The following is a 24845-nucleotide window of genomic DNA, read 5'->3' as shown; positions in this document are numbered from 1 at the left end:
TAAATAATAAATTTTAAATATATAATAGAAAAAAATAAAAGGATCAACAAATTAAATGAGACAGAAATATAGTAATAAATTTGATGGAGAATATACTAATTAATTGAGTTCATTACATTACTGATGAAGAAGATTAGTAAAAAACTATATTGACTCGTTCTGAACCACTAATGATTGAGGGGGCACTGGGGTAAAAGAAAAAACTCAATAAAAAAAAGAACTTATTAATTTTTCACAATAAAATAATAATATCAAAACTCCCGCCCAATCTATCAAAACCCTAGCACGGCGTCGGAAGCGGAGCTCGGCGGTTAGTTTTGAAGCGACAGTCGATGCGATTCCAACTCCGGTGAGTGGAAATTTCGCTTTGTATGTTCTTACTTCTTCTCTACCTATTTTTCCCAATCTCTATTCGTTTCTCATCAGATAGAACAATAAGTTGAAGTACCGCGGGGAGAAGATGAAGAGAAAGAGATAAAATCGAATACATAGAAGAGGGGAAGGAGAAAGAGAAATGAGAGAGAATACCTCACGTCGACGGCGCCTTCACCTGCACCTGCACCTAGGGCACCGCGATTGTGGATCGAGATCGAGATTTTGTACTCCACAATACGGCCGTTGCGGATTCATTTTTCGACCGTTTGACATAAACCGCTCGAACTGGGTTCGGAAGGCTTCACAATTTGAGCCTGCTCTAAGTCAAGAGTGCACCTAAAAAGTAGATCCAAAATCTTACAAGAATTTCTCAACATATTCAACTCTAATTTTTTTTTTTTTTATTATTATTATTTTTATTTTTATTTTTTTGTTTTTCCGGATTCCTTAACGTCTAGAATATTTTTCAAAACTGTGTGTTTTTTTAGGTTTGAATTTAGAAAAAATTGGTTTGGATTTGGTATAAAAATGATGTTTAATGGAATATTTTGTGAGAAAAAAAATATATTTTTACTGAAAATGCAGAGTCCAAATAGCAAAATTTGAATAAAATTAAATGAAGAAACATAGTTCAGATTATTTATGTCACAATATCAGAAATAAAAATTAAAAAAATAATATTTCTCCTCTGTTCTACTTCAAATTATTCATGTTTTTAAAAAAAAATTAATTAAATAACAAATGTATAATTACAAATACATTTACTTTTTACATAAAATTAAAGGGTAAAATTATCAAAAATCTCTTACACATTTCCATTCACTAATAAAATATTATTATTTGTTAATCTAATTTAAAAACCCAAATGACCTATTTAAAAAAAAAGGACAAAGGAAGTATTATTTTTATAGAAAAAGAAGATTGATAAAAAAATAAATAGTAAGTACTTCCACCGTCCGATTCTAAAGGTTACAATTATTTTTTACGTGTTGATATTTGAATATTAATTATTATATCAAAACGTAGTATAAATCAAGAAAAAAATACAAAAGTATTTCTATTAATGTCTTATAATACTAATATAATGCATTTGTACAAAAAGTTATACAAATATAAAGATATTTTTAATGTTAAGTATAATAACACAAAAGTTAAATATAACTTTTAAAGGTGGACGAACTTAGTATTATAAAAAAAAAAAATTATAAAAATAACTAAAAAAAATAATGACAAATTTCATTGTGATTATTGGTTAAAGTAAAAGTAATAAAAATGACTAGATAAATACATTTATTTACTATAAATAAATTATGTATAAATTTAAAATATATATTCCTATATAACACATATATCATCCGGACTGAAGAAGTACATTTTATACGTATAACAATAATAATAAAAATCAATAAAAAAAACATGTGAAATATAAAAAAATTTATAGGCAATGTAAAAACAATAAAGGTAATGTAACATATAATTTTTTTTAAAATATATATATTCTATTCCTTTTGTCAAAACAAACAAACACAAAAGAGTTATAAACTTTAAACAACCACATTCTTATTAATCCTCATATTTTATTGTTCATTGAATTTTTTTCTTATGAGAAAATATTAAATTAAAATTTTACTTAATACTTTATAATATATATAATCCTTTACTTTAAAATTTAATATCATTTTTTTTTTTAATAGCATATCAAATATACACAGGTTGTATTAAGATTCATGAAACAGATATGTATAACGGTATAAGCTTAGACAAGTGGATTATGGAAAACTGTAAATTGGGGTTTGTTTGTTTGGATTTCATATACATATATATAAATACTACTAAAATGGGCATGATTTCGATACAAACACAGTATTTACTCTCGCAAAATACAATTAAACTCCTACCAAAATTTTCTGAAATTTTGAAACTGCATCATAATATACGTACAAGAATATATATATATGTATATATATATTTGTACTGTATTCTAATTAATGGAAATTCTATCCTAATTAATCAGAACCTCTCATATTTTTTTAGTAACTAATGCAGTAATCAAGCCGAGTGAGAAGAAAATGTACTCACGTGGTATCACGTGGCTCATGCTGAACTTTGCCGGTCTGAGACGAAGACGCACTCACGTGGTTTTCTCGTGACTCCGGCTCCATTCCACCGGTCTGAGACGAAGTCGCACTCACGTAGCTTTCTCGTGACTCCGGCTCAATTCCGCCGGTCGGAGACGAAGATCCACTCACGTGATTTTCTCGTGACTCCGGCTCAACTCCGCCGGTCTGAGACGAAGACGTACTCACGTGGTCTTCTCCTGGCTCCGGCTCAATTTCGCCGGTCTCAGACGAAGACGTACTCACGTGGTTTTCTCGGGGCTCCGGTTCAATTCCGGCGGTTTGAAGTGATGAAGACGTAGCCACGTGAGGCTCACGTGACTCCGGCTCAATTCCGGCGTTCTGTGACGAAGAGGTGCACACGTGATTTTCTCGTGACTCCGGTTGAATTCTGGCTGTCCGACGTGACGACGACGCAGTCACGTGGCTTTCACGTGGCTCCGGCTGAATTCTGGCGGCCGAGCACGGCTCCGTCGGCAATCCCCCGCACTGTTGACAAAACGCCGTCCTCAATAACTGACGGCACGAAGGACACGAGGAATGAGACCCTAGCCACGTGTCGATGCACGTGACGTGAAACACATGACCACACTGCGGCAGCACACGGACCTGCTCGCCGTCGGCGAAATCCGCAAGGCAAATCGCGCATTCCGTTAGGTCCTCCGCCTGTAGCTCGCTGTCAGCTCCGTACGTCAGCCTCGGCAGAGACTTCAGAACCTTTTTCTTCACGCCTTTATTCGCCGCCGCCGCCGACGTCGTCTGATGCCCCTCGCCGTCCCGACCGTCGGAAAATCGCCGGATCCACGCGCAACGCGCCACCGCCACGAGTCCGAGCACGCAGATCACCGCGCATAGCAGCGACGCAAGGATCACCACAAAATCTGAGTCGATTCTATTATTAATATTCGGCGACGATTGCCCCGGTTGTTCCGCCGGCGAGTTTCCGCCGGCGAGGAACCGCGATCGGGCTGTCATATAGAAATATAATAGAAACAAAACACAGACCGAGAGCGTATGATTTCTGCTAAGCTTCAGCTATGGAGTCACTCTAAAACGTGTCTCCGGCGCCAATATATATACAAGAAGAAGAAGAAGAAGATAAAAAGTAGGAGACCTATGGTTAAAAGCAGTAACTGCTTCGCTAACTGAAATTCCAGAGGGGTTGATGACAATAACCCCAAACTCCAGGGACATTTCTGCAAATTTCCACACCTTCATAAATAGCAATTTCTAAATTATTTTTATATTTAGTATAATATTCCATCGATGCCTATTGATTTAAATATATTGTCCATCAAAACGTGGGGAAGTTGATTGAGGAATTGGACCATTTTTGGGTTTAAGTCTAAATAAAGTCTAGAATAATATGGTTTATTCGTGTCCTAGATTTATGGGTTGTTACAATTTAAATCACTAATTAAAGAAGTAAATTATTAATATTTCTTCTCTAATTTACCCTTTAAAAAAAAAACGAATAAATAATAGCTTCAAGCGCTTTTATGCATGTTTATCCTATCTAATATATATGCATAAACACGTTTTTAATTAAGCGGACCGAAATAATTACTCAATAATTAATTAATTGGTAGCAAGTGATCAAATTGGAAAAGACATTCAACAAAAAAAAATATATTTACGTTTTCTTAAAAAATATTTATTTAGACTAAATTAATTTTGATTAAATATATATATACTCCCTCTTCCGTATCCACCGGTAAGTTTTTTATTTAACTTTTGCACATAAATTAAGGTAAATTAATATTTTATAAATATATAGTGTAATAAAGTAGTATAATAGGGATGGTTATGGTGCTGATTCAACTCAACACGCGTTATAGGTACAAACAACACACATTATTATTGCATACAACATATGTTATTTTTTTTATAATAACAAGTGTGCAGTATAAAAGTATCTAATGTGTTAAAATCAATTGTTGTGTGTATTGTATGAGACTGTAATATATATATTGTTAGTTCATGTGTTGTATTTGTATTATATTAATATATACAATGTGTTGTATGTAATAATACTGTGTGTTGTTAGATGACACACGATGTACGGTTGAAACTATAACATGTGTTCTTTATTCATGTGATGTATTTGTATTATATTAACATATATAGTGTAATATATGTAGTAATACTATGTGCTGTCAAACAATGTTGTTCAGGATTGTAGCCGTCACCTTAGTGTAATATTTATTTTAACTTAATATTAAAGTAAAAGTAATGTGAAAAGTAAAAAGTAAGAGTATTTTAGTATTTAGTCGAAAATAACTCTTATTAAAGAAAAAATAACAAATTTTAGTTTGAACATACCAAAATAATAAAATGAAAAATTTATTAATTGACGAAAAAAATATATTGTAAATATATTAACAATGACATAAAAAATAAACATGCCTAGTAAAGTGGCTATGTGTTTTAATGTTCACAATTACAACAATTCAAGATTAGACGTGATAATATATAAACTTGAAAATTAAATGTTTTTTTTCTCAACGACAAAAAGTCGGCAGCTATAAGTACTTCAGAATTAATCTTGCATGAGCTAACGATGGAAAACATTTAGGGTATGTTTATTTGTAAGATTTTAAGTTTTGATTTTGAATAGTAAAATTTTGAATTGAAATAGTTGTTTTATGTGATATAAATATGTATTGATATGATATTTTGAATGTAAAAATTAATTTTAATGTAATATAATAAATAAAAAATAGATGATTAATTTGATATTTTTAGATGAAAAAAATTGAAATAATAAAATCGAAAATCAAATCCCGTAATAAACACACCCTTAATCAATTTCAATTCCACGTGTTCATTAATTTGTTTGTTAATATAAAGAAGGTCGATTACATATAGCATTAATTCGTGTAAGACTTACATTTATGATGCTCATAAAAATTCTTTATCATATGTTAGCCTTCTTTTGTCCATTAATAAATCTTTTATTTGATTTTTATATTCGGATTAGTGTAAATGAGTAGTTATAAATATATAGTGTAATAAAATAATACTATAATATTTATTTTATTTTTAAAATAAAAACAATATAAAAAAATAAAAAGTATAAATATTTTAGTATTTCATTGAGAGACACTTTTACCGAAAATAATAATAAAATATATATATATATGAAATTTTGAGAAGATATATAATAACAATCAATGCTATATTCAATATCATGCAGTTGTATCTACGCTTTTGGTTAGGGTCGAGAATTTATCAACTCCATGCTAATTGCATACATAAAAATACTATAAATAGTATTCCCCGTCTCAAAATTATAGTTTGGGTTGTGTTTGACACGAGATTTAAGGAATATTATTGGTAGTGGATAAAAAGTACGGATAAAAGACTTTTTTGCCTTTATGAATGTATTAGTGTAAAAAGTAGTAACAATTGTGTAATAATAATGAAAAAATAAAAATAATTTTATAGTGATATGATTATTTATGAAAATGAAACCGACAAAACTGATAAACAAGATTATTGTATTGAAACGAAAGAAATATATAATTATATAACATACAGCGATCATATAGCACATGTTGTATATATAGTATTATTATATACTATCAAATCTATTACAACACTGTAACTGCCACAGCTATATCTAACATAATATGTGTTGCATTCAATATATATTTGTTAAAAAATATAAATATCCGTCTCACTTAAAAATTTAACTTTGACTTTGAGTTAACCAACAAAATCAAAATGACCCGACATCCTAATTTACTACAAATTTTTATTATTTTATCTAGACCTTTTGTTTTCCTATTTCTTTTCATATATATGATCATCACAAATCCAATTATTTTGAGTTTTTTTTTGCAGTAAAATTATACTTTCTTCTTTACAATTCAAACTATCCATTTTAAATATCTCTTTTACTATTTTAGTTTATCTTATTTCAAAGTATTCATTTTCTATTTCAAAAAAATTAATCATATATTAATACCAAAATACTTATTTCATTACACATACAATTTAAAAAGATAAAAATATCAAAAACTTTTGCGTAATTTCACTGACCAATAAAATATTATTATTTTTTAATATGTTACAAAAACCCTAAAAGACCGAGTGACTCTGGGAATGATGGAGTATAACATCTATGCATGTAAGGGTGCACAGATCAAAAAGTACGAAGATGAACTCAAATATATTGTTTTTTTTTTTTAAAAAAAAGGAAATTACTAAGTTGAAAATCAAAAGATTCTTGAATTAGTCCATGAGAAGAGATTGCAGGCGACGGAAGGCAGCTTTCAGATCAATAAAGCGCGAAGAGTACTGCAAATTCTCGCCGGAGATTCTCTGCAACGACGGAAGGAATGGCAAATAGACGTGGTCGTGACTGCTCCACCCTCCGACGGCGGCGATGGTCTTCCATTTTCCGGTGGAGAGTTCGTACGAGTACACCTTCCCTCCCTCGACCTTCCTCAGCACCTGGAAGAGGCAGACGCCGTCGTAGAAGATCGGCCAGCCATTTTTGTACAGGTCAGTCTCCGGATCGCAGAAATTCTGCACAGTGTGGATGATCCGCCATTGATTTGCAGACTCATCGTGAGAGAAGACGGTTATGGTGTTTGATCGGTTGAGGACGAAGTGGAGGCGGCGGTGCACTGCGCCGAACCACATTTCGTCGTTTCTAGGGAGATCCGATTTGGAATAGTTGCAGAGCGGGCCATCGATGATTCTAGAATACCTACCTGCCACGTGGAAGCACGCGATTCGCCGGGCGGTTGACTCGAGCCAATGAACGTAACCGTAGGCGTGGACGGGGCGGATATTCAGGCGCTGCGCAGGAGTAAACCCTAGAGAGGCGTGATCGGCGGTGTATTTCACGGCGGCGGCGCCGCCGGAGACGTCAGTTACAACGAATCGGAGAGAATCGGCGCTAATCACGTGGAGACTCGCCAATTTAATCCCCGAATTATCCACAACCAGTCCGGCGCGATTTGGAAATGAATTACCGCCGTCCACGGCGGTGAATTCGGCGGTGATTGGGTTGATAATGAGGTGTTCGTCGTCGTCACGACGGCAGCGGACGAGGAGAAGGCCGCCGCAGGAGTCGAGCACCCGAAGCTTCTTTTCGATGTCAGTGTAGGTCTCTTGCGGCGGAGGCTCCGCCGCCGCCGGCGGTCCTAGGGAAATTTTGGAGAAGATGAATGGCTCAAAGGCGGAATAGTGGAAAACGGTCGGACTGTGATTTTCTATCCAGCGTTGGGTGAAGCTCCGGTGGCGGAGGTCGGCGTTGGCGGATCGATTGAGAGTGCAGCATTGGGCGACTGTTCGGAAGGGCAATCGGCTGAAAATCTCGAGAAGGACATCGTTGTTCAAATCGGGGGCCGCAGCCATTGTTGTGTCTCGTCGGAGCTCTTTTCTCAGGGAGTATTCTCGTCGGAGCTTTTTTCTCAGGTATTCACGTCGGAACTTATTTCCTATAGTTCATTGAATCGCAGTTTGATTTCTGGAGTTTTATAAGTGAAGTGTATTGAATTCAGACCTGGAGGTATATATATATATATATAGATGATATGGTAGGAAATCTAGGAGATTTATATGGATTTTATTTATATGGATTCTTAAAAAGATAGTATTGTTATTATATTTAATAATATTATTATAATTTTTAATAAAAAATAATACATTGTTCACTCAACATTTTCAATAAAAAAATTTTATAAATATTATTAAAAAATATAAATATACACGCATTGTATATATAATTCGCCCATGAAAAATTAATATTATTCACCTAATGTTTCTTAATAAAAAAATTCTCCATAAATATTATTAAAAAATACAAATATACACATATTAATATAATATATATAATTTATTCGTAAAAAAGACTGAATGAATAGATGATATGTATTTTTATATTATAAATACTTAAAATACTTTCAAAAAATTATATCATATTTTACTGTAATAAATATATTTATTAAGGTCAATTTTTTATATATATTTTTAATTATCAAATATACTAAATTAACAGATAAAAACGAGCTGGGTGTTTATTCTCCATTAAACCATTAGTTTAATTTTTTTTTATTTTTTTTATTTTTAATTTTAATTTTTTTTAATAAAAAACATAAATATTGATCTTGATTTATTTATATATTTATTATTTTAAAAAATAATGAATAGTGAGAAACTAAATAATTTTTTTACATGAAATATTTTAATATTGAAGATTATGAATTTGCTAACGATATTGATTTTAAACTTCGTTACGTTACGTGGTGTTCGAATATATGGTTATTTTATTTTATTATTTTTTTAAAGAAATCATTATAAATTGAACACGATTGTTTTCTTTCTTATATTTAATTATTTAATTTTTGCTATGTGCAAGTAATTTTATTATCACGTGCTGATATTGTTCTACTGTATATCCTATGCATCGTAATAGTAGATATGAATGGGTTAGCGAATTTTTATAATTAAAATAGAATTTTAATTTAATATTCCAAAATTTAGTATCAAAAGTCGAATTTTTTTCGAATACATTCATGACCCGTTGTATACTTGTATATGTTGAAACTGATCATAAATTAAACCCTAAAACCAAATATATCGTGAGATAAGAAAATAAAGTTAATAAATCTAACCTGATTCCATTAGCGCGAATTCCGATTTACAATTAATAGAGAGTTTATAACAAGCCTGATTTATATATCTTATTATTAATTAGTCTCGTTGGAAGCCCGCACTTACTACATACATTTAAGCCCAATAAATTAATAAATAAGATCACAACCCTAATTTATTATATTTTATTATTAATTGACCGGAGACCCGCATTTACTAAATACATTTAAACTCAATAAATTAATAGATTGCTTAACATAACTGATTCCAAAACTGGAGACCCGCATTTACTAAATACATTTAAACTCAATAAATTAATAGATCACTTAATATATGCTTAAAATTCCAAAATAGTTACATTTAACTCACAATTGGATTTTTTATCCAACAGTATATGTTTTTATAGTATTTTATCAATGTATATGTTTGTATCCATAGTTACATTGTCATTTTCACGTCGTTTTCGTCTCTACTACTTCGGTCTCCACTAACAAGAGTTCTGTTTTCGACTCTAATTCTTTTTAGAGACAGGCAGTCTTGATTTCGACTCTAACTTTGTTGTGAGTGAACGAGTCATATTTCTGACTCTAGCTTTATTAAGAGTGAGCGGGTTTTGTTTCCGACTCTAGGTCCATTGTAAGCGAGCGAATTATGTTTTTAATTATAACGATGTTGAGAGTTCTGTTTTCGACTCTGATCAAGTGGATTATTTCGGCTACACTATTTTCGATCAATCTTGACAAATTCAAATTTGTTCGTGGAAAATCTCGACAACTTTTTTCTTCGGTTACTTTTAGCAAAATCAAATTTGATGGATCATATATTGAGTTTGAGAAGCGGTGATAATATATATTTAAAAAATATACGAGTATATCATATTGTCTTATTTAGATAACTTGTGAGTCATATATATATATATATTTATAAATTCTTATAATTAAAATCAATAATTTTAATTTCACATTCCAACAAAAATAATAATAAATGTATGTGTTGATTTATTTACTATACATGACATTAATTTGTATATTAATTTCGCATTAAAAATTTTTTAGCCCAGTGTCGGACTTACTCGCATGGTATAGTACTAAATATGAGTACTAATTATGAAGTATAATATTAATTTATATGTTAATTATACATTTAAAATAGATTTATTTAAATAAATAAATAATATTTTATTTTACAAAATATTACATCAAAATATTATTTAAATGAAGATTTAAATTAACATTAAACCACAGTCAAACAAACTCATATATTTTATATAAAATAATTAGTTTTTTTTTTTTTTTCAAAATATTTTTGTTGATTTAGGTTGTTTTTCGAAATAGTACATTATTAAATAAAAAAGTGTGCATTAAATATAAATAAATAAGTATTTGATATAATATTTTGAATTGAGAACATAATTTTTTATGTAATATTTCAAATGAAATATGTGTCGGGCTCTATATTATGCATAAAATAATAGTAAATGTGTGTTATTTTAGTATATTAGATTAATTCTGTTTTAAAAATATTTCCACATGCTACAAATATTGGGCTTTATACCTTCACATAATATAATGCTAAATATGTGCACTATTATATTATATTGTATTAATTTGTATGTTAATTATACTTTTAAAATAATCATTACCCACTAAAATATTACACCACTTCATATATGCTTTAAACAAAATAATTGGGTTTGTTATGTTATAGATAATGAAATTGTAGAAAAATAAATAATAGAGAAAAAAATGAATAGAGAATGAAAAACAATTCTTCTAGAGAATTCACTTTGAAAAATGTTAAAAAAAAAAAAGAAAAAAAAAAAAAAAAAAAAAAGAGACAATAAATTAGATGAATCGATCTAGACGAGACTATTAAAAAAAAAAATGAATTAATTATAAATAAAAGAAGATTTCAATGATGTGAAAATGTGTGCATAAATATTGTCATATTTAATTAGTAGTTACGAATATAATTAAGGTGATCCATAGATGGTTGGGACCAAAACATTATAACATTATGTGTGTATGTTTTATAAAGTGTTCAATCTTGCAAACTTCAACATCACTATGCAACTGAGTGTTGATGAAATGTAGAACCCAAATAAGTAGTACCTTCGATACCGACATCGCCGTCAACGCCGTCGTAGTACAGATCAAAAGTCTTAGATAAGAGCTTCGATGTCGTCTGATCCCACAGCAGCTCCATTAGGCGGTTCGTCTTCAGATCGCAATTGGTTGGACACATTATCGATTGCAGCATTTAGCTGCTCGATCTTCTCAGAAAGTTTCTTACGTTGCCTCTGTACCAAATACACATCGGTAAAGAGAAAGATACAATTTTGACCCGTAAATGTCATTCCATATAAACGATCACATCAAATACTCAATTTTTTACTATTCTAACAAATTTCCAAATCTTGGTTATTGCTTGTATCTGCACATTAACACTTGCGCATAACGATGAAAAATGAAAAGTATTTATTGCCTAACACTCGCTCGTTGCGGAGATAATCAAACTCCTATATTAGAGTAGTACCGATAATTTTGTTAACCTACAGAGAAAAGGCAGCTTAATCACGGTCGAATTCATTTCATATTGTTTCAACCATGTTTATGAAATCAGCAGCTTAGGTTAGAGACTTTGGCCATATGAAATGATACAAGAATGCTACAAGGTTTAATGATTAGTTAAAAGATTTCCATCTAGGCTGTGATGATTCAGAGAAATGTGTAGGCCGGGTGAATACGTGTTAGTTGGAATTGATCGATAAATATCTTATCTTTCCAAATCCTTAACACGGCATAGGTTAACTATAGTGTATCATCATGATTTTCCTTTATTATAACCACCATTTTGATAAAAGTATGATATGGAAAGTCAAATTTGTTATAATTAAAAGGTAATACCTCCAAAGCTTTTTCTTCGTCGTAAATAAATTTGGGCAGTTTTTTCATGAGATCCTTCCTGTCCGCTCCAGTTAAAGCCTTGCTGATCTATAAATTGAGGTTGGAAAAATCGAAAGGGAATAAGTATATATATATATATATAAGTTATCATTTTGTACTAAATTTCCATGCTCAAAACAGGACAGCAGAAGCACAATCAATTAAAGATCTAATACAAAATTACAAAAAGCCAATTACAGATTTCACAAGATTACGGCATGCAGATAGTATGAATATAATAATTGTTCTATGACCGTCACCTGAGGCGCATAAACACAACCAAGTGTGCCGATAATTAGTCCCCCTAAAACAAAGCCGCCAACAAAGAGGTTTGTGCTGCTTGACCTTCCACCATCACTGCCATAAAAGAACATAAGACAACACTTTATTTTTAGTATATCCGGAAAATTATCATGCCAAGTGTCTAAAAGCAAAGAAAGGGATAAAAGTATTTCTTCTCAGTAAACCTCATTTTCATATGGCCCCATTCAAATACTTGAATAGAATACAATGGCAGCAGCTTGGTTCAATTTATCTTACCGTAATAAGTAACCCAAAACATATACGGAAAAATCAAGCAAAATCAACAAGCGGAACTACATACAAATTACAGCACTAGAACAATGATTTTGAATGAGGGTCCGCACCAAGTGCTAAAGTGTAGCATTAAAAATAGTTAGCAGACGATAAAGGGAAAGAACAGAAAACCGCCATCAACATTCTACCATTTATTTGTTTCAGTAGCAATTATATGAGAAGTACCTATAATTTGCTTGTACGACGAGTGCCTTTTTGCAGGTAGATGATTTCGAGATACTCTTATAAGTAAAGGCCAAGTTGGAGGGGCCAGAAATCTTATCAGCTGACCGAAGAGGAGTACCTAATGCAGGAAGCAAATTTTAACAGCAGAACCAGGAGGAAAACCATCTAAGATTATTATGCTGCAACAAGAATATGTTGGGGAAAAGCAAAAGAGAAAAGTTTAAAAAATTAAATAAAATTTCTATGATAGAAAACAACAACATTAAGTGATCCATATAGCTAAACATGCCATCAAACTCTCAAAAATTCATGTTTCCAATGAGTAATTTAATCTTGAGTGAAGTGACTTGGCTTTATTCACACCCATATCATCAAACATAATAGTGCCCCAAATAATTTTCTAAGTAGATTTAATTGTCATTCACAATAGAAAACCATAATATACTACCACTACTTTTATATATAAAATAGATAACAATAACCATATTGAATGTTATTTATCACTCTTTACCTTACAAATAAACATTATACTGTTTAGCACTTACAAATTTAACATTCAAATAAAGTGGACTACAATCAAACTACACTCTCTAAAGGGAGAATTAATACATACAACAGAAATTTCCACTTCAAATTCAGAACCACTAAAGTACAAATGTATTGAAATGTATCCACAAATTTCAATATGTTACATATTTACCAAAATATTAGAGTTGCATATTATTAATGATTGACGTAATACAAACTCGATAAATTCAAATAATAACGATCTAATGAAAACGATTTAGCTAAATCTAATCTAAACAAACTCTCCCCAGTCTAAACCAATATATAACCAAATCTAATCGTAATATGTATAATATCTCAACACAATTCAACCAAACAGGGACAATCTTAGCCATTTCTGTGTTTGTTTAATCAGCATCTTAGTTATCATTTCAATACCTAGAACAAACATACTATTCTTCCTTATATCATGTCAATGCCATACTCAGCAAACAAACAACGAAACCCAAATCAGAATATTAATTCGTCAAGCACTCTCAATCGCAGTTAAACAATCCTCCAAAACCCTAATTCGGTCATAAATCTGTCAAAAAAATCCCATCAGTGATGCCCAAAGCACGCCAACCGGACATAAAATCAATTACAGTTAAACTGGATCCAAACGAAACCAATTAACACTTAACACGCTACATACATCGAATTCACGTCTCGGCAAGCTAAGCCCAAGATCAGGAGAGTTACCGGATGAGAAACAGATAGCATTGCCTTTGGAAATCACAATCGAGTTAGACAGTGCCATCGCGATTGAAGGAAGAAATCCGAGAAGTGCAGCTAGCCAGCGACCGTCTGCTCTGAGCTGAGTGTTTGTTTATTTTATTTTTATTTTATATTTATTTTTGTGTCGATGAAATCGAAGAAACTCCATTTGGGCAGAGGGTAGAAGTATCGCGCTGTACTTGAACGGTCCGGGACCGCACATCATAAACGATAGTTCATTTATGATTTATTTATGTTTAATATTCATTTTTTTTTTATATTATCCTTCTAAATTGTATGATCACGTATATAATTATTTTGTTATTTTTCACTGTCAAATTTTCTACAAGTGAGGATTCTAGTATAACGCCTTCAACTCATCTATTACGCATGGTTCGTCTAGTATGATTTATCTGTTGAGTCTAATTTGCAAGATATTAAATTCGATCGGGAATTTATCCAGTAATCACTTAAACTTATGTGTGAAACGGGTTGAATCCAAAATTTACAATCAAAAGTTAACTCCACGCCATTAAATTATTTATTACGGACAAAATATGAATATTTTTTAATGGACACTTGAAATGAGTTTTTAAAGTTATGTAATAACCACAATTACTAAAATGAAAAATAATAAATTGATTGTCTGTAAAAAATTATTTGATGGTATGGAAAAGTAAACAGATAGAATATTTTCTTATAAAATATTCCCTCTGTCTCAAACATCTGCAATATTTTTTTTATACGTCTCAAACCTGCAATATTTCCAAAATAGGAAATAATTAATTATATTTAATTTCTACCCCACACTTTATCCCCTCACACCGTTCAAATAAAAAAAATAAAATATATATTTCTCTCCCCATCACATCACCTAATTTCTAAATTATTCTATTTAATACTATCCACTTAAAAATTCGTGCCAAAAGTAAATATTGCACCTTATTTGAGACTGGTGGAGTCTTATTTAAATTAAATTTTAAATTAAAACCAAACAAAATTATTTAAATCGTAATATATTTATTTTTACTTTTAATAGAAAAGAAAAATAGTGCTTTCTGTCAAAATTAATTACTCTCTTCGTCCCATATCAAATTATTCATTTTTCCATTTTAGTTCGTCTCATAACAAAGTATCCATTTCATTTTTTAGTAATTGTACTATTTACCTAACATTACAAATACCTTTACAACTTACAATATATTACACAAATGTCATTACTTTTATATCATGCATACTAATAAGGTTATTTTAGTCATCTAGACTTTATTCTTACTATATCCCAATATAATATTAATATTTATAAAACTACATGCAAAAAGCAAATGGATAATTACTTATGGGACTGAGGGAATATTATTTTTCTTTTTGTCCTAAAATCTACTTTATTTTGTAAAATAGTTTAAAAAAATATTCTTCTAATGTGACATATTAAAAATTATGTAAAAATATATAAAAAATAATAAATTTGTGTAATATATTAATTTTTTTTGAAAAAAGAAAAAGAAAAGCACACACCCTACATATTACTAATTTTGATAAAATTAAAATATTACTCAATCCGTCTCAATACAATAGTCTTGTTTACTATTTTTGTCTGTCCCAAAACAATGGTCTCATTTTTATAAATAATTATATCACTATAAAATTACCCATATTTTTTCATTTTTATTACAAAATTGTCACTATTTTTTTACACTAATACACTCACAAAGGCAAAAAAAATCTTTTATCTATACTTTTTATCAACTACCAATGTAATATCAATATTCCTTAAATCACGTGTCTAACCTAATTAAGACTATAATTCGGAGGGAGTGCCATTTAATTATTAATTTGCATTTAACATTATTCATATTTTTTTTTTATTTTAATTTTCATAAATATTATCAATTATTTTTATATTTTATTAATTTTTTAATAAAACAATCATTTTTTATTTTTATTTTTAATTACCATGCCCACATCAAATGTACTCAAATGAGTAGACTAATGTGTGCACTATTAAGATTGAATGGGGGATTTAGCTAGAGCATTAGAGAACAGGGATGGCTAATTTTTACATTATAAAAAATAAAAATAAAAATGAGTAGACGAATGCATCTATCAAGGAATGATTTAATAGTACTTCTTCCGTCCTATCCTATAATAGGGTGTATTACTGTATATAAGAGAATTTAGATAAAATATAATTTGTAAGTAATTAAGAAGTATATTAGTAAAAATAATTATTATTTAGTAAAAATAATTATATATTAAGATTAAGATAAGTAAATAATTTAATTAAAATTAAGAAAATTATAAAATTTAAAATTTAAAATGCCGATTAAAGTATATAATTATATTTCCAAAAATAAAAAAGATAAATTATATAAAACAGACAAAAATATAAAATATGGATAAATTATATGTGACGGAGAAAGTATAAAAATGAATCCTTAATTTTGTATTAAGAGGAAAAAAAAAAAAAAAAAAAAAAACCAAACGCACTATATTTTTATTAAATGATGTTCTTATTGAAAATAATAAAAATTGAAAACAAACCTATAGAAAATAAAACAAATTCCAAAGTTCCTTCAAACAAATTCAAATCCATTACATATCATACAAATAACAAAGTATTTGTCGTCCGATAAGAAATAACCTGCTAGTGTGGGGTTAGACGTATGTGACTGTGAGGTCATGATTTTGCTGATGTCATAAAAAAATAAAGTAATCCCTATGTCGCAGTGAAATGTTATAATTTTTCATTTTCGTTCGTTCCAAAACAAGGTTACTATTTCCTAATTTAGTAATCGTACTCATACTTAACATAATAAATACTTTCAACTTACATTATATTATACAAATGTCATACTTTTATATTACATCATACTAATGGGGTATTTTTGTCTTTTTTTACTACAATTTAATATAATACTAATATTCAAAAATCTACTTGCAAAAATTGGAATTTGTACTTTATAAAATAATAATAATAATAGTAAAAATTCAAGCCAAATCTATTTACTCCAAATTTCGATATTTATTTATTTTTATATCATTTATTTTATTTTCAGGTTGTGTTGTCTCTTCTCTATTACCAAAATAAAATAAATAGTAAAATTGCTCGTAATTCTCTTGTATTTTTGAAATTCAGCGTAAATTTTTTTTTATATTTTAAAAATTGTATGACACTTCTTATACTTTCGAAAACGTTGCATCAAAATCCTACCACCATGAGAACTCTCTTGTGTGATGAAAAGATGATTTATATTTTGTATGACGATGAGTTTTATGCAATAAAAGAGGAAGCTATGCAATTTTTTAAAGTAAAGTAAAATTTATGCTTGAGTTTTAAAACGAACAATTTAATTACAAAATTTTTTAAAATATAAAGTGATACCATTTTTAAAGGAAAGAAGAATTTACTGAGTCTCGAAACGAGTTACAGCAATTTTGCCCAAATAAATATATAAAAAGTAAATAATCCCTAACCAACAACACAAAGGGGAGAAAAAGAAAAGCTAATAGCGAAAATGGCCATGATGTGAAAAGATTAGAAGATATTCCCAAGGCATCATTTCTCCTTGTTCACACCCCATTTTAGTGTAGGGCACTTCTTCGGCGCAGATTGGATCTGCTTGCCTTGCCTCTGATCTCTTTTTCGACTGAATTTCGTGGTCGGAGATGCTGGATTCTGAATGCTTTCGGATTCGGAGGTTATAAGCTGCTTGCTTTTAAGTTTTTTTTTTTTTTTTGAATTTTTGAGGTTGAATTTCAGCTGCAGCAGTATTAACTAATTGCGAGAGAGATTATGTGAGTTGTTTTTGGTATATGGCGCAATTTTCGATTTGATGTTGGTTGGTGGATAGGGTTTGGATTTGTGTAGATCTGCTGCGCTTTGATTGCTGCAATCGATGTGTTTGAGGCAGCGACTTGATTCTGAACTATGGAGCATTTGTTCGTCAATGTATAGGAATTCGATTCGCGTAATACAGGTCTGGTTCGGCCCTTTGGGCTTCTGATTTCCGGGTAGGAAAATTTTGGGGATAAATTCGCGGATTGGGTGGTTTCTTGGAGGAACTAAAGGCGCTATTGATTATATGTTGTAAAAAAAAAAACAAATTGGCTGGCAATTCGTCGATCTTGTTGTAGGTTATTGGGTGTTGATTGATCTAGGGTTGGGTATTTAATTATTTGTTGAATTTTATCGAATTTGGGGGTGATCGGAGTGGTTGATCTTTTTGGGAGGGGAATAGGTTGATGTTTTTAGAGGCAGCCATGGCTGCGGGTACAGATTATTCTCCTCCATTAGAAGCTGGGAATAGTACTGAGAGGCGTGAGATTTCAGATGTAAGAGATGCTTTATCCGAAAACTCTGATGACGTTAAGCAGACATTGAGTGGGAAACCACCACGGCATCTCTCAGTGGCACGCCATAGCGCGACGTTACTTTCGCCCTCGGAATTGGTGAGTTGTGTAAATATCTCTTTATTTATCTTCTTTAGCTAATGAGCTTTTTATCCAATCATATTTTGCCCCTTTTACTTTGTGGTTTTTTCTTTTTTAGTGATTTAAGTGTCTATGTTTATTCTAAATGTTCTTGTGCATTAGTTGGTAGTGATAATATGTTTACTTCATATTCCTTTCGGAAGTGTCAGTTGAGAAGTTTTTCTTTGTGATTGGTAGTTAGAAGTTGCCAGTGCATTTGTTGACGCATCCATGAAAATCCTTGATTGGTAATAAAAAGTCAAAACGGTCTTTATGTTTGTTATTGTAGGTTCTTTTATTTATTTCGATCCATGAACTACAATGTTTTTTCCTGTTTAGAATCCCACAAATGTACACCAAGTAGGAGAGAATACTACTAGAAAGAATCCCTAAAGGAAGCTTATTTGATATTCATGAATCACGACCCGACTGTTTTCATACTTGCTGGCATCTTGGAATGATCTTGGAAGTTATTTCTGGAGTTGAATAAGATGATTTCAAATTGGATGCAGTGAATTACTGTAAAAAGAATTATTTGTTACCTTTGTCTAACAGTAAACACTTAGTTATTCCTGTAGACTCTAGCATCTGATCTCCCCACCCCTTCTCTCTCTTTCCGAGCACTTCATCTGCCCACATTAATATACATTTACACGACGAAATGTCATTCACCACCTGACAAAATTAGTCCCTTGCTGCAGACCTCATGCATTCTTGACGACAAGTCCTTGGGTTAAATCCTTTTCCCTTGAGTGAGCCTGAGTCTGTATTTGAACTCAATCCATAAAGAATCTATGCATACCCTCAACTTGGTCTGTTCACTTGCCTGTGCTACGTAGTTGTTGCAACAGGTGAGCCACTGAGTTGCCTTCCCCTGTGTGTTTGAAACAGTAGTTTTTATATCATGTGGCCTCTGGTACACACAGGTGCCCCACCCACAGTTTTTTTATTCATTTTATGGCAATTTATGAACTCCTCACACTCCCACTCCCAACAACCACCATAAAGAAAAACTCTTAGTAGAATGCAAAATCTTGTGTGCATCTGAGGCAGTGGCAGCTCCCTAAACTGGCCTTCAAATGAATTGGTTCCTTGTGCAATTACAATAAAAATGGGTTAAGATAAGTGCATGTCTAAAACACGTTTATGATCAGGGTTTTGGTGTAAGACGATAAAACAAAGGAAGATCCCATAGTATGAAGAAATTAACTGAAGGCATCATATAAAAAATATTAATTGCACTATCATATTTTGTAGGGATTACATGTCTAGCTTTAGTTTAACATCCTTTGCTTTATGATTATTCTGGTGCATAAATAATTATAGTAGCTTGTGATACGAGGTGTAGAATGGTGGTCCTGAGAGGCATGATGACGTGGACCTTATAAGATAATTGTTAATACTTCTTTTTTGGTTTTTTTTTTTGGGGGTGGGGGGGGAGGTGTTGTCGCAAAATAACATTAAAATATACATTAGACTTTAGTTATTAAGCCACAACAATAATGTTAAAGCACAGGTTTGTAAGAAAAATAAATAATCCTAGCGACAACAATAATAATAAATGAACTAGAAAACAACTTGGAGAAAGTTTCTTGAACATGTGAGACAGAAGCAAGAGTTGATCAAAAAAGAACAGACAGCAATAGTAAAGAGTTTTCTCCTTCGATCCCTTTTGAAAGATATATGCAGAAAATATTTTTAGCATATGAAATACAATTCCCTTGGCAAAGGTGCTAATGGTGCAGGCCAGCTTTTATAAGCATGCCGTTAATGAAGTTAATGATGACAATGTGAGAATGGTGCCAACTAGGCGGCTGGTGCTTTGGATTGCTATTTTTAGGTGTACCACGAACAAAAATGTGTATGACGTAATGCATCTTATCATAACAATCTCTCAATATTACATTGATTAGTAATAATATTTGTATAAAACTAATAGATATTACAAGAATAGAACAGACCATATGTTAGATTACAAATGCAAAAGACGTCATCCTTTCTTTATCAAACACAAAAATTTAATCTTATAACAAGATGTCAGAGTAATGAAGTAAGCAAGTTATAAACTATAAAATCTAATACCTCAACCTTCCTGTGCTTTTTTCCATATGAAGTCACCTTTTATATTTCCATTATATTTCTTGTGATTTTAAACACCAAAATTGAGTGTCAATATCTATATCTAAATAAATATACATAGATTAGCATTAAATATTGAAACTTGTATTTCAACGTCGAATGTATTGGGTAAGTTGGTATTTTGTACTTGTATTGATGTGAGTGATTATACTGAATTACTGATTAAATTTATTTATGCATTGTTGTGTCGTAACTTGATATGAATATTCACCATAACTTCGGAACTTTTGTGCAATGGTGGGACATACATCATTAATTGCTTTTTATGAGAAAGGGGGTGGCTGTTAGCTGCATAAAAATTGCTAGGTTGGGTGGGTGGTTCTGATTTCCAAAACAGAAGAGCTAACTTGTGCAATTGACCACCCCTGTCCTATCATGTTTATCCTTTGCGACACAGGTGTCAGGACTGTTCAGAGTTTTACTTCGTTTCCACCAACCAAACCCATTCACAGTGATGAATCTTACCTTGCAGTTGTAGGTTGATTTCTCTCTTTAGGAGAATATACAAATGACTGAGGAGGCCAGTTCCTGTATCATAAGCAGGGTGAGTAGGACAACATAAAAAATTAAGCATATCAGCCACCTTACTAATTAATACCCAATGGAACCGCGAATTGGAAGCTTTACCTTGATACAGTATGCTTGGCCCTAATACTAACTTTAAATAGGAATTGTTTAGTACTAAATTACTAATTGGAGGGCTATAAAAGAGGCATTTGGTCAGTAACAAATTTCTACTCTTCCGGAAATGTGGTTTTTGCTTATTCCTGATTCTAATGCTTAGGCGATGTTGCACCGCTTACTTTTCTTTCTTTACTGTCTATAATTATTGGACCAAGCCTAATAATCTTTTGTTGCACTTATAAAGGATTCTGATGCTAGAGTGACTGGAGCCAGGTCCCCAGCAGATATAGTTTCAAGCTATATGCCGGTTTTTCGCTGTGGAAGCTGTGCCGAGAAAGGCCCCAAGCCGTACATGGAGGACAAGCATATCTGCATAGACAACTTGCCTGAACATTTGAGTGATGCTGCTGGTTTCCCTTCGTCTGGAGCTTTTTATGGGGTGTGTAAGTTATATAGTGTTGATATTGTTTAGTGTTTTAGTTTGAAGTATTTTTTTTTAATGTAAATATGAGGAGTTGTGTCGGTAATATAAAAATATTATTTTAGGTTGAATGTTGACTTTCTTTGATAGAATAGAATATGTATTATATATTGGGAATCTTGTCAACTTATTATCAATATTACAAAGTTTAGTTTTCTCAGGGGTTTCAATGTGAACAATTGTGGAGGTTGTGTTTTAGCTTTGCTTAGTCAAGATTTCTTCGTCTTTTTTCTTTTTTGATCGGAAGATTTTTTTTCCTTGACTTTACTGGATCCTGTGTATTCAGCAGTACGAACTATATGTTGGGCAGGTGTTTGATGGTCATGGAGGAACAGATGCTGCATCATTTGTCAGAAATAACATTCTCAAGTTTATTATTAAGGACTCCTTTTTTCCAGCTTGTCTGGAAAAAGCAATCAAGAGCGCATTTCTTAAAGCTGATTATGCATTTGCCGACGAGAGCTCCCTTGATATATCCTCGGGTACAACGGCATTGACTGCATTCATATATGGAAGGTAACATGTGTCTTCCGTTATATTCCTTCCGTTTCCAAATCTATGCTCATTTTGTTTTGTTGTCATTAAAAAATGTTCTCTGTTCCATTTTTTTAGTAAAAAAGTATATTATTTTTTTGTATTTTTTTATTATAAACAACAAAAAGTAACGATTATTATTCATTTTCATTAAAATTTGTGCCTAACCATTTGAGCATACATATACGTGACCGGGGGGGGGGGGGGGGTGGTTATTATTTCCTCCATGAGTTGAATTTTATCAATCTTGACGACAAAACTCTTCTATCATTAAAACTGACGTAATTTGGATTGCATTGTTGTTATTTGTTGTAAATAGTAAGATACTTTGTGAAAAGGAATTGTGTAATTGTAGGCTTAAAATTGAAATTTTGAACTGAATATTTTCTTGCAAATCAAAGATATATTTTGTACTTCTTGTTCGAAATGCAAATTTGGTACATTGACCTAATTAAATTCCATTCCATTCCAACCCTGCAGAAAGATGATAGTCGCCAATGCTGGAGACTGTCGCGCCGTCCTGGGAAAGCGCGGCAAGGCGATCGAAATGTCGAAAGACCACAAGCCGAATTACACATCAGAAAGGCAAAGAATCGAAAAGCTCGGAGGAGTCATCTACGACGGGTACCTCAACGGGCAGCTCTCCGTGTCACGCGCCCTCGGCGACTGGCACATGAAAGGCCCGAAAGGGAGCGCCTGTCCCTTGAGCGCAGAGCCCGAGCTGCAGGAGATCGTACTCAGCGAAGAAGATGAGTTTCTAATCATGGGGTGCGACGGCCTGTGGGACGTCATGAGCAGCCAGTGCGCAGTCACGATGGCCAGAAAAGAACTGATGCTGCACAACGACCCGGAGCGGTGCTCCCGGGAACTCGTCCGGGAAGCCCTGAGGCGCAACACGTGCGACAACTTGACGGTTATTGTGGTGTGCTTTTCCCCGGACCCTCCCCTGCGGGTGGATGTGACGCCGAGCCGAGTCCGGAGAAGCATATCGGCTGAAGGGCTGAATCTGCTGAAGGGCGCGCTGGAAGGTAGCTTGTAGAGGTAAGATTTCGATTTCGATCCCGATCCCGATTTGCCGGAATTTATCTTAAAATCTTGTTGCCTGCCTGCCTGATGGTTTTCGGGTTTCAGTCTGTGTGTGTATATTTGGGATGTTGCTGTTGTATTCAATTGTTAGCTGCTGAGGATGTTTTTTGTGTCCTTTTGGTTGTGTGTATGTGTGTATATATATATTATGTGTTAGTTGCCCTTGTTATATTTAATAAAAAATTTATCTAGCAGTGTTTGGTGTGGTTATGTGAAGTTTAGTAGCAGCATCAACTTTTTTTTTTTTTTTTAAATAGAAAATATAGGTTTTACATGGAGATTTTCGTTTGAAGAATGAAAATAGTAAAAAGTTTGAATATTTGATGTGGTTTTTTGGAGAAATTATTGTTTCATGGATAGTATCAAAGCTTCTAAAAATATCTGTATAAATGGAGTGAGTCTTTATATGTGGATTCCGGTTTTTGACATGAACTGTTTTGATTAAAGAGTTTTTATTTGTTTTTAATCATGCAATTTTAGTATTTGTATTTTGTATAAGAATTTAAGGAATTGTGGGTATTGTTAATAACAAGGGATCGTCCTTTTAATCTAAAATCAATTGGTGATAGGTAGAGTGATCATTCACCTTTATAAATCAAATCAATGGGAGATTCTATATCTTTTTCAATGTGAGACAACATAAATCAATACTCAATCATGGCTTTTGATTATGATATCATGAAAATCAATTGGTGATGGGTGCAGTGGCTTTCGCTCCTAAATAAATTAGGGCGAAGAAATAGGTAGAATAGAGCTCACTATTTCCTTTAGAAATGTATTCGATTTTTTTAAATATATATATATATATATCTCACATTTATTATAATCAGAAGACCATTCTTTTTTATTTTCCTTTGTTTAATTTTCATTTGCTTTTGAGCGTATCATATAGCCATTTGTGTTAATAAACCATCCCTTCACTCATGCCCTTCAAAGTTTTGGAGTTAAGTTTTGAAAGTAATAAATATTAAATAAAAATTGATATTTGATGTTTTATAAAACTGTGTTTTATTTATAATAGTTTTTGTACAAAAAAAAAAAGAAAAAAAAAAGAAAAAAAAAGAGGTTAGTAGTCTATCTAAATAGAGCCTTCGGATTTGTATTATGCTCACTTCTAATTCAAATTTCTTATATATATATATATATATATATATTAGGGTTTAGTGTGTATGGATAAAAATTTTTTGATGAAATTTGAAAATTTTATTTGATTTAGTTGGTGTATATTTACAAGGATTTGAATTTTAAAAATTGTTTATTGGTTTGTTATTGTTATATATATATAATTTTTTTATTATTTTTTTATATATAAAATTTTGCAATTATTTTTTTTATTCTAAAAAATTTTAAAATTATGATAAATGCATGAGTTGACATGTCTTATCAAATATATATATATATATAATTACATTATTTAAATAATAGAATCCTTTCCAT

At 31.6% G+C, this 24845-nt stretch overlaps 3 protein-coding genes across 3 annotated transcripts; 1 reads left to right on the top strand and 2 right to left on the bottom strand.

Moving 5' to 3' along the window:
- Nucleotides 1-36: 36 nt before the first annotated feature.
- LOC127248249 (RING-H2 finger protein ATL3-like) lies at nucleotides 37-3480 on the bottom strand. The gene is made up of 2 exons (XM_051270507.1): nucleotides 2455-3480; nucleotides 37-711 (listed from the first exon to the last, which is right to left on the bottom strand). The coding sequence occupies exons 1-2, from the start codon at nucleotides 3465-3467 to the stop codon at nucleotides 627-629; spliced, it is 1098 nt and encodes a 365-aa protein (XP_051126464.1). The 5' UTR covers nucleotides 3468-3480; the 3' UTR covers nucleotides 37-626.
- A 7581-nt stretch (nucleotides 3481-11061) lies between these two features.
- Nucleotides 11062-14227, bottom strand: LOC127248207 (uncharacterized). The gene is made up of 5 exons (XM_051270419.1): nucleotides 14057-14227; nucleotides 12809-12926; nucleotides 12307-12403; nucleotides 12008-12094; nucleotides 11062-11400 (listed from the first exon to the last, which is right to left on the bottom strand). The coding sequence occupies exons 1-5, from the start codon at nucleotides 14112-14114 to the stop codon at nucleotides 11263-11265; spliced, it is 498 nt and encodes a 165-aa protein (XP_051126376.1). The 5' UTR covers nucleotides 14115-14227; the 3' UTR covers nucleotides 11062-11262.
- A 3317-nt stretch (nucleotides 14228-17544) lies between these two features.
- On the top strand, nucleotides 17545-23602 carry LOC127248306 (probable protein phosphatase 2C 27). The gene is made up of 5 exons (XM_051270581.1): nucleotides 17545-17772; nucleotides 17926-18523; nucleotides 21552-21746; nucleotides 22099-22304; nucleotides 22803-23602. The coding sequence occupies exons 2-5, from the start codon at nucleotides 18317-18319 to the stop codon at nucleotides 23359-23361; spliced, it is 1167 nt and encodes a 388-aa protein (XP_051126538.1). The 5' UTR covers nucleotides 17545-17772; nucleotides 17926-18316; the 3' UTR covers nucleotides 23362-23602.
- The last annotated feature ends 1243 nt before the right edge of the window (nucleotides 23603-24845 follow it).

Source organism: Andrographis paniculata, unplaced genomic scaffold (genome assembly GCF_009805555.1).
Source record: "Andrographis paniculata isolate CXL003 unplaced genomic scaffold, ASM980555v1 Contig33END, whole genome shotgun sequence".
NCBI classification, from domain to species: domain Eukaryota; kingdom Viridiplantae; phylum Streptophyta; class Magnoliopsida; order Lamiales; family Acanthaceae; genus Andrographis; species Andrographis paniculata.
This window is presented reverse-complemented; position numbering and strand designations above follow the sequence as displayed.

What these genes read in the sequence shown, in the direction of transcription:
- LOC127248249 (XM_051270507.1), bottom strand. Translation starts at nt 3,467, where the DNA reads ATGACAGCCCGATCGCGGTTCCTCGCCGGCGGAAACTCGCCGGCGGAA. An exon ending in CATGAGCCACGTGATACCAC is followed by an intron (nt 712 to 2,454) that starts GTGAGTACATTT and finishes TCTACTTTTTAG; the next exon opens with GTGCACTCTTGACTTAGAGC.
- LOC127248207 (XM_051270419.1), bottom strand. Translation starts at nt 14,114, where the DNA reads ATGGCACTGTCTAACTCGATTGTGATTTCCAAAGGCAATGCTATCTGT. An exon ending in GTCGTACAAGCAAATTATAG is followed by an intron (nt 12,404 to 12,808) that starts GTACTTCTCATA and finishes CTTTTATGGCAG; the next exon opens with TGATGGTGGAAGGTCAAGCA. An exon ending in GTTGTGTTTATGCGCCTCAG is followed by an intron (nt 12,095 to 12,306) that starts GTGACGGTCATA and finishes CTCAATTTATAG; the next exon opens with ATCAGCAAGGCTTTAACTGG.
- LOC127248306 (XM_051270581.1), top strand. Translation starts at nt 18,317, where the DNA reads ATGTTTTTAGAGGCAGCCATGGCTGCGGGTACAGATTATTCTCCTCCA. An exon ending in TACTTTCGCCCTCGGAATTG is followed by an intron (nt 18,524 to 21,551) that starts GTGAGTTGTGTA and finishes GCACTTATAAAG; the next exon opens with GATTCTGATGCTAGAGTGAC. An exon ending in CGTCTGGAGCTTTTTATGGG is followed by an intron (nt 21,747 to 22,098) that starts GTGTGTAAGTTA and finishes TATGTTGGGCAG; the next exon opens with GTGTTTGATGGTCATGGAGG.